A 9,675-nucleotide genomic window follows, 5' to 3' on the forward strand; every position below is an offset into this window, starting at 1 on the left:
AGACTTTTTTGGCTCTGCTGGCTGGGAGAATCTAAAAGGAAGCAGCTGTAGCCCTCGCCTTCCAAAAGCCACATATATGGTGGTAAAACCATGAAAACAGACCCGTCCCTGGCAGACTCACCTTCACCACCTAGCAAAGCGCCCTCCTCAGAGTCAGAACCTTCTCCCGGGCCAGTGCAGAGTGAACAGGCAGGGCCCCTTAGTTTGAACATTAATAATTTCAAGGTGGGGACTGCACAGATCACCCCCCCACCCCCGTTTTCTTTAACAGCCAGACCTTCACATGTGCTCTGGTGTGATAGAGAAACAGTCTATTCTGGTGGAGGATGGACAGGGATGGGCACACAGGTGGCCATTATCGGGGTATCCAAGTTAAAGAATCATAATCCTGGGTGTCTGGCTCTGACACCACCTTGTGCGCCCTCAGAGCCAAGGTGCTCGGCATGAAATAGGGCTGTTTGAGCCTCCCTGGGTGCTCTGTGTAGGCACCAGGTCTGGGTGACAGAGACTTCAAGGTTCCTGCTCACCTGGAATTTAGAGAGGGGCAGCAGCTACCTGGGAGTTGGAAAAATTAACATGTATTTGTATACAGTTTAGCTCAAGGCCTACTGAAAGCCCTGAGAACAGATCACCCCAGTCAGGCTATTAGGTTGAGGTGCCAGGGCTTATGATTTGGGGGAGCTGTAACTTGATGGGGGAATTGGGGCTCTGGCAAAACCACGCATCTTGGATTTGGGCCTCTTACTTCCTTGTTGTTACCCCTCTCAAGCCCTCCCTGCCACAGCAGAACACTTAGAACCTTCTGTGTGTCCCCCACCATGGGTCAGCTAGGCCTGTGTGCTTTCCCATGGTCCCAGATGTTAGGGCTAAGAGAAATTCTCAACCACTTCCTAGGGCTGATGTCCTGGCTCAGCTTTCTCCGGTCCCTTCTGAGCCAGCACTGTGCATGGAGGGTGGACCAAGGCATGGGACCTTGGGGTAGAGTGGGTGGAGCTCTGTAGTGGCCCCAGCTGTGCCAGTGTCGTCATGGTGAGTCCCTCTGCTTCACTGTTCTAGGCACTGTGGTTTGACCTGCAGCAGCGCCTCTCCGATGAAGAAGGCACCAACATGGTGAGAACCCTTCCCCCTTCTACCCCTCACCCTGACCTAGGCCACTCAAGACCCAGGTGGCTTGGCATCCCTGACCTCTCCCCTCCCCCCCGGAACCACTATGCAGACACATGCGGCCCCACCATCAGGCCCCCACTCCCCACCCTGGCCCAGCAGTCGCGCCCCCATCCCCAAGGGTGTTCTCAGACACACTGGGGACTATGAGCAAAAAAATATGACCTGGAACAAAGTGATGAGGACAACACACAAAAGCAGATTCCATCAGAAAGGGATTCTGTTGGCCACTGGTTTTTCTGTATCTTGGGGACTCAGCTTTTCATCAGCCTTGTCTGCTGGTCCCCATTTGTGGGGACGCTTTCTGCATTTGGCTGTTTTTCTAGTCCTTCAACCTATTTTGTATAGGAATGAAAAGTGGGGGGGAAGGGTTGACCCACTTCTCCTGTCCTCTCATCAGGTATCAGGGGCTGAGGGGTGGCCTGGGGTCCCCAGACTCATGTGCACTCTGGCCCCACAGCATCTCCAGCTGGTCCGCCAGGAGATGGCCGTGTGCCCTGATCAGCTGAGCGAGTTTCTGGACTCTCTGCGCCAGTACCTGCGAGGCACCGCCGGAGTGAGGAGCTGCTTCCAGTGAGTGGCCTGGCATGGCAGGTGGGGCAGGCAAGCCTCACCCCTGAAAACCCACTGCTCCCCCAGGAAGCCTAGCACCAGGTGGGAGAAAGCTTATGCTAGCAGACACCCTGGGAGAGGAGGCTGCTTTCAGGTAGGGGGACTCACTGGGGCTACCCAGGCACCTGAGCCTGTAGAACTCAAGAGCAAGGCAGAGGAGACAATGTGGGCAGGGGCCAGGGTCCACTCCTGCCCGAGGTGAGGTGCTCACCATTGCTGCAGGAACAGGGTGGAGACCTCCAGACTGCATGGTGTGCAGGGCTTGGGGAGGCCTCATGCTCCTCCCGCAAGGGCTACTGCCCATGGCACGTAGTGGTAGAACACCCCCCCCCATGCAACTGGTGAGGATAGAGGGCTGGGGAGGGAGGGGCTCCAGATTCTTTGGCCTCAGACAAAGCCAGAGCCCCGTACTGAGCTGGAACAAGTGTGTATAGGTAGAAGGCGTCACACTGGCCACGTTAAATTCCAGTTGACAATCAAGGTGCTGATGTGTTTAGAAGTGTGGTGCTGTGCTTGCCACAGGAAGGACAGGGAGAGAGGAGCCCTGGTGGGGGTCCTCCAGGCTGAACACTCTCCCCCACGCTTGACATCCCCAGGGTTTCCACGCCTATCTGTGGAGTGACTGCATGTCTTCCCTGCACCTGCCACAAGGCATCCTTTCCCCAAAATAAGTAGCTGCTACAGTCAGTGTGCTGGCTGTGATGACCCTGTAGTAACCCACTTAGATGAACCACATTGCCCATAGTGCCGTGTCATTGATTGAAAGACCCAGAGTGGGCACCTCCCCTGTGTGGCACAATATCTGATTAGCGGGCTACACACACCTGCAGCTGCCCTTTGTGTTAAGAGCCCCTAGCTCCATGTGTCATTTCAGCATAATGACACCATCAGGGGCCTTATTTCCCTGCTGCCACCCACGCTAGACCTTCCCTAGGGGTCCTCAAACTTTTTAAACAAGGAGCCAGTTCACTGTCCCTCAGAGGGCCAGAGTATAGTTTAAAAAAAACAAAACTATGAACAAATTCCTATGCACACATCTTATTTTGAAGTAAAAAAAACAAAATGGGAACAAATACAATCACACTGCTGCCTGTGGCCCTGTGGCCCAGGGGCTGTAATTTGAGGACTCCTGCCTCCTGCTGAACATACGGGAAAGGCCCCATGCCGCCCCAGCTCTCTTGGAAGCCCTGAGTTCCAGACACTCTGCCCCCCTTACCAGGTGATTGGTATGCCCCATGGCACAGGGGGCCGCTCCTCCTGCCAGGCCTGGGACGCTCAAGAGCAGTGTTCTCAGGATTGAGACAATGCATACAAAGAGCCTAGTGAGCTGCTGCCGCCGCCATGATTTTTAAAGATTTTTTAAATGATTCCAGCGCATGTTACTATGGTTCCCGACAGTGGATCGCTACTGACTGTTCCTCGGGGCCAGGCCTTGCTCCAGCTGCTGGGGCCACGGTACTGAACCAGAGTCTTCCACCCAGCTGCTGCCCCCAGCTTCTGTCCTCAGCTTCTGTCCTGCCTAGCTCAGCTCTGGAGTTGCCCTGACAAGTGCTTGTGTGGGAACTGTGGGGAGAAGGCAAGAAAAGGTTGCAGAGGTTACGCTGTGTGTGACACAGGCCAGAACCCACCGCAGGGGAGCAGGAGGGGGGTGGCCTTCACTCCACAGCCCCCTGCCTCTCTCCCCTTGCAGCATTGCTGCCGTGAGGCTCTCTGATGGCTTCACCTTCGTCGTCTACGAGTTCTGGGAGACAGAGGAGGAGTGGAAGAGGTGAGAGGGTCCAGGCTGTTCCTCAGGTGGGGGGCTGTAGTGAGGTGGCCCATGGCCTTGGCAGAGGGGGCTGGTACAGAGTCCAGCTCTACTCACCACCAATCGTGCTTGCTGGAGTGAGCCAAGTGTGCTCGTAATCCCGGCGTGGGGGGTGTTTTGGAGAGTAGGGGGACTCCCATCATGTAGTCAGGCCTTAATGCAGCTGGGGCATACTTGTTCTAAGGGTTAGAAATCCCCTTTCCAGCCCCCCAGCCTTTCCCCATTCCAATGCTGAGACCCAGTTCAAGTGCCGTCCTCGAGGAAGCTCTCCTGATTCCTCCCCTGTTCCCCTAAACCCTCACCTCTTTGGCTTATCTTGAACGGGGCTCTGCCTTAGGTATCAGGCCCAGTGCAGGTGAGATAACTCAATGGCTGATCTGTTCCCTCTCCCCCACGGTGGTCCTGAGGGCTTACTGTGGAGGCAGACAGGGTAGGGGATCCATTCTGGTGGCCACCCCCGAGCTCAAGCTAGGGCTCTGGCACCTGCTCAGAGCAGTTCCACAAGGGTCCTAAGCATTTTTCATTGGCCCTCCCCTCCCCTCCAGGGCTCATCAGGGACTATCAGCTCTGCTGCTTCCCTGCCAAACACAATTTGCTGACAGGCTGGGGCCACCATCACAAATGGGTAGCCTTAGGGAAGGATCTGGGTCTCTTCCCCACTCCTATTTCACTAACCCTTGGAAACAGAACTGAAACCCCTTGAGGGGCAAGCCAAAGCAGCTCCAGGGTGTGGCAGGTCCTGGCCTCTGTGCAGTCTGGCCTTTGCAGTCACTCCCTGGGAGGGAGGGAAAAGGCTCTTCTTGGGTATGGTGCCCTCCCTGGACCTGAGCTTTCTCTTCCCACAAAGGCCCAGAGCCCTGGTGTTGAGCTGGGATTAGAATTGGACCAGCGGCAGCTCCTCAAGGCTCCTGGAGCCCCCCAGATCAGCCCCCAACTCACCTTCATCCCTCCGGGTTGCAGGCACCTGCAGAGCCCTGTGTGTAAGGCATTCCGGCACGTCAAGGTGGACACGCTGAGCCAGCCTGAGGCCCTCTCCAGGATCTCCGTGCCAGGTAGAGGCAGGGCTGATGGAGAGCCCACTAGTAGCAAGCTGGGCACTGCCCCACTGTGAGCTGGCTATCAAGGAGGTGGGCAGGAAGAGGTCCTAGCCTTGTAGCCCTTCAGCTGTAGAATGGAGACCCAGGGGCATGCTGAGGTGCCCTAAGGGGCCCCCTCCCACATTCCCAGCACCCACCATTGCATCACCCCAAAAGGACTGAAGCCTTGCTGTGTTCCTTTCCCTCACTGAGGCCCACCATGCGCGGGCACCCTCCCCCCACCCTGGTATGGCCCTGAGATAGCTCCCAGTATGGGGATGTCTCTTCTGCCCCTGCAGCCTCCCTCACCTCCAGGGGTAGGCAGGGCAGCACGTTTAACCAACCTACCCTCTGACCTCTCCCTCTGGCTCCTTCTAGCTGCCTGGTGCACAGTGGGCCGAGACTGACCACCTCCCTGAGGCCTGCGGCTGGGCCCGCCATCTCTTGTGAAGGACAGCCCCTTTTCTAGAAACTTTGGTACACAAGCCTTCTTTTCACTGTACTTCTCAACACAAACCTACGTCCCTGCTGTTTGAAATGCAGGAACCTCCCCACCCCAGACAGTGGCCACCTCTACCCCGCCCGCCTCATATTCTAACGGTAAAGGCCACCTCTCTTCTCCCCTTGCTGGTGTTTCTCTATCTGGTAGGAGCCGTGCCCCTGTAGTGCCCAACCTAAGTGATCCTGTACGCAGGCAGTAAAACCCATAGTAACCAGCTCCACGCTAGGCAGCCGTTGGGCAGGGGTGCCAAATAAACTCTGGTTGGGAACATCCGTGTACTGTTTGATTCCTACATTCCAGCTGTCAGGGTGTGCGGGGCGCTAGGCAGCATCCATACAGCCAGCCCCGCATTTTCCGTGATACCCTAACCCAGTCCCCACAGCCTCAGTTTTCTTCCGTGTAACATAAAGGTGACAATTCTATGGGCAGGCATTCTGACAAATAGGCTCATACCTGTTGCACAGTTCAGGGGTCCCTAAGCTCATCCTCAGGTTCAGTAATTCCCTAAAGGACCCAGCAAAGCTGAAATAGTCACAGTACAGTTTGACAGACAGACCCAGACCACCAAGGGGAGACAGGTGTAGGGCTGCCAGTGAAGTCACAACACCAGCACCTCACTCTGGGCCACGATGTGTGGGGACACACGCAGGAGCATTGCCAGCTGGGGCAGCTCCCCAAGCTTCAGGCCCCATCACGGAGATGAGGCTGACACCCCCATGGCTGGCCTGAGCTTCTGGCCCCTCCTGATACCCCAGGGCCCAAGGACTCAACGTCAGTCACAGCATTAGCACAACTGCCCCCATGGAGCACCAGCTAAACAGACACCTGTGAGCAGGACATTCCAAGGACCTCCCTGTGGGCATAGTTTACACTTCACACCTGTAAATGAGCTACTCCAGCAAGACGGGGACACCAAGACTGAACATGAATAATGTCCAAACTACTATTATGGAAGCTCTGTAACATCTATTTCTCCAGTTCGAAGGAGGACAGGTGGGCGGGGAGGAAGGCAGATGGCTGGTCTCATCCAGAGGGAGGCCTGGGCTGTGGTGGGAACCCTGAGGAGGCAGGAACCAAAAACGTATGTCTTTCTACCTCCTGCTCCAGCCTAGCAGAGCCTGGTACAGTCAGCCAGGGAAACATGCTTACTGTCACCACCACTTGGCATGGTCTCTGCCCATGCTGTCCTGGCCGCCTGGAGCCTTGAAGGCCCTGCTCCCTCCCTTCTGGCTGTGGGGCCTGCCCCTCCCTTGCATAGTCTGACACCAGCCACACCTGCTCACACAAAGCCAGCCAAACATGACCTTGCAAGAAGAGTGGGGAGGGGCCACACGAACATCCTGGCACCAGCTTCTCAGGGCCTCCATTTTCTCATCTGTAAAGTGGGGAGAAGGATCAGGGACATCATAGTCTGCAGGCCTGGTCAGCAGCCAGAGAGCTGCCCTGCCTAACTCCGAGGCTGGTGCTTTTCCAGTCAGCTTAGCTATTTTAAGGCTCTTTGGGGGTACAACCGAGGAAGCACATTTAACTGCATGGTGAGCTCCTGCCATGCGGCACGCCCGCTTGCCCGAGCTTTCTCCTCCTCGTGGCATCTCTGCTGCTCTCAGCCCACGAGCACCTGGAGCCTCCTCAGAGGCGGAGTGGGTGGGAACGGGTGCAGAGAACAAATGTCACCCCCAAAAGGGATCAGAGCTTCCGCTTAATTTCTACCCCAGAGCCAGGCACCCTCTCCCTCAGTGCTTGGCAGGTGCAGACATGGAGACACGGAGAGGGTAAGTAACTCACTCAGGTCAGGTTCAACCGCACAGCAACACGCCCCAGTCCTGTGCTGTACAGCATCACCTTGTAGAGGGAAATCAATCCGGTTCCTCAAAAAAGTAAGGATAGAATTACCACGTGACCTAGCAATTCCACTTCTAGGTAGATCCTATACCCAAAAGAATTGAAAATGGCATTCAAGGCAAGGTAAGGTGGCTCACAGCTGTAATCCTTGGACTCTGGGATCCTGAGGCAGGTAGATTGATTGAGCTCAGGAGTTCAAGACCAACCTGAGATTGAGACCCCTCACACTCCTAAAAACAGAAAAACTAGCTGGGTGTGGTGGTGGACACCTGTAGTCCCAGCTATTTAGGATGCTGAGGCAAGAGAATCGCTTGAGCCCAGGAGTTTGCGGTTTCAGTGAGCTATGACACCACCATGGCACTCTACCCAGGGTGACCGAGTAAGACTGTCTCAAAAAAATAAAAAGAAAACGTCATTCAAACAGGTAATTTAGCGCACGCATTTATAACAGCACAATTCCCAGTACCAAAAGGTGAAAACAACCCAGGTATCCGTCAACCACCCAGCAGATAAACCAAGTGGTCCGTCCATCCCACGGAGAGTTATTCAGCTCCCAGGAAACAGAATGAAGTGTGACAACGTGGATGAACCTTGGAACTCGACATTCAGTGGAAGCAGCTGGATACGACGGGACCACACATCATACAATCCTGTTTACGTGAAGTGTCCAGAACAAGCAAATCCAGACAGAGTGGATTAGGGGCTGCTGGGGCCGAGGATGGGAATAGACAGTTAACGGGTTTAGGGCTTCCTTCAGGCAGTAGGAATGTTTTGGAACTAGGTATAGGTGACAGCACAACATTGTAAATTACCACATGACGCTGAGTTGTACACCTTAAATTGGTTACTTTCAAGTTCTGTGAATTTCACCGCAATTTTTGAAAATTTCAATCAATTCATCTTTGCATGCAGCTCCCCATCTGCATTCAACTGACGGACCTACATCCTCACCTGGTCCTGTTCAGACCCACACCGTCCTCGGGAGGCATGCACAGGCCACCGTGTGCCGGGGGTGGGAGACTCCTCCCTCCTCCCAGGGCACTGGGGACCAGTAGCACCCTGGGCTGGGACCCAAGCCAATGGCAAGGTGCCTCCCCAGGGCACTCAGTGCCCCATGCTCAGAGCAGGAACACAAGTCATTCGCACTACAGCGTGTCACTTAGCCACATCTAAAGTGGTGACTTGAGACAGGTCCCTACACTCAAGCACAGTTGTCACCATTGATCAGGACCTGCCAGTGAGCCTCAGTTCACCCTCTCAGTTCTCCTTGAAGGGAGAGGCTGTCTATAGCATCATCTTAGAGAAGGATGAGGACTGAAACCCAGGGCTGGAGGGAGGTTTTCCTGGGTCAGCCTCCAGAGGACAAGGACCATTTGGAGAGGGACAGGCTTTGCTGAGGTCACAAGGCTGGTAAGTGGCAGGCCCAGGGATACCACCTTGCCGTGAGGACACCAGCTCTTCCTGCACCAGCTGCTGTCAAGGAAGTCACTGGACATTTGAGTAGGATAACACACAGGCACTTCATACCTTCCTCCATTAGGTCAGACGCCAGCCCCAGCCTCTTTTTCTCTGACTGCATGAGACTACGTTCTACGTTATGGTGGTTAATTTGCAGCCAATCACGTGAGGATCACATCTACACTTGTCACAGAATCGAGAGGGAAACCTATGTCCCCACCCTCACCTCTTAGCACTAGTGCCTCCTGGTGGGCTCTCCTGCTTTTAGGAGAGCCCTTGTGCTCATATTTCCCCTTTTCCCTTGGCTGCCAGGAAGCTCAGACACCCCTGCCAATCTCTTCTTGAAATAAAGCTACCGTTGGATGGGTCCCCATTGTATATGAGGCACCAGCTCACACTCTAGATACATTGTCACCTTACTCTTCACAGTACGTGTGCATCACACACGACAAGCCAGCTCTGTTCTGCATCACACACGACAAGCAGCTCTGTTCTGCTGATAGGGAAATGGATCCTTAGCAAAGGTTCTTAAATCTCCCAGGGCTTTGAGTCAGCGAATGGCAGAACTGGTGTTTGAAACCCACAGTCCAACTCCAGATCTGGTCACACACAGCCTCCTCTCCTGGCGTGACCTCCACCCTGCCATGCTTTGATATTCTAAGACTCTCCATAAATGGCCCTATCACAGCCACAGCCTCCCTGGCAAGGGCCTCAAAGCCATTTAGGAAGCAGATAGGTATAAATAATGAATGACAAGCTGGCCTCACTGCCCACTGCAGGTGAATGATAAGTACCTATAAGAGGAACCAGCCGGGCAGGCGTCCTGATTCTGGGGCCCTCGCCTGAAGGTTGGGTATTGCAGGCTACAGATGGGCTGGTCAGAGAGGACTTGGAGAATGGTCCTGGGTCCCCTCACAGGGTCAGAACGTACCCCTGCCACCACACTGCCCCCCTCCCAGAGGCCAGGCTGCAGGCCAGCAGAGGGCCCCACCTGGACCCCCCCCAAAGTGAGAAGGAACAGACGGTGTAACCTGAACCCAAATCCGTCCTGATCCCAGCTCTGCACCTCACAGGATAGGTGGCTTTGACTTTTGTCACTGGTTTCACCTGTAATATAGACACGTCTAAAGCCTCATGCTAAGTCAAAGGGGTCGGACGCAAAGGCCTGCCTACCGTCTGAGCCTGCTCCCAGGGAGCCCACGGACACCGAGCAT

At 55.0% G+C, this 9,675-nt stretch overlaps 1 protein-coding gene across 4 annotated transcripts in view; it reads left to right on the forward strand.

The window, feature by feature from the left end:
• The window catches only part of NECAB2 (N-terminal EF-hand calcium binding protein 2), a 30,328-nt gene extending 24,897 nt beyond the window's left edge, over nucleotides 1-5,431 (forward strand). For all 4 annotated transcript variants that reach the window (XM_053609684.1, XM_053609694.1, XM_053609702.1 and 1 more), the window contains exons 9-13: nucleotides 1,057-1,110; nucleotides 1,625-1,737; nucleotides 3,467-3,544; nucleotides 4,544-4,635; nucleotides 5,038-5,431. In XM_053609684.1, the coding sequence (XP_053465659.1) occupies nucleotides 1,057-1,110; nucleotides 1,625-1,737; nucleotides 3,467-3,544; nucleotides 4,544-4,635; nucleotides 5,038-5,066 (366 nt within the window). In that variant the 3' untranslated portion in view covers nucleotides 5,067-5,431. The remainder of the gene's footprint in view (nucleotides 1-1,056; nucleotides 1,111-1,624; nucleotides 1,738-3,466; nucleotides 3,545-4,543; nucleotides 4,636-5,037) is intronic.
• The last annotated feature ends 4,244 nt before the right edge of the window (nucleotides 5,432-9,675 follow it).

The sequence above is a fragment of the Nycticebus coucang genome, chromosome 2, assembly GCF_027406575.1.
Source record: "Nycticebus coucang isolate mNycCou1 chromosome 2, mNycCou1.pri, whole genome shotgun sequence".
Classification (NCBI taxonomy): Eukaryota; Metazoa; Chordata; class Mammalia; order Primates; family Lorisidae; genus Nycticebus; species Nycticebus coucang.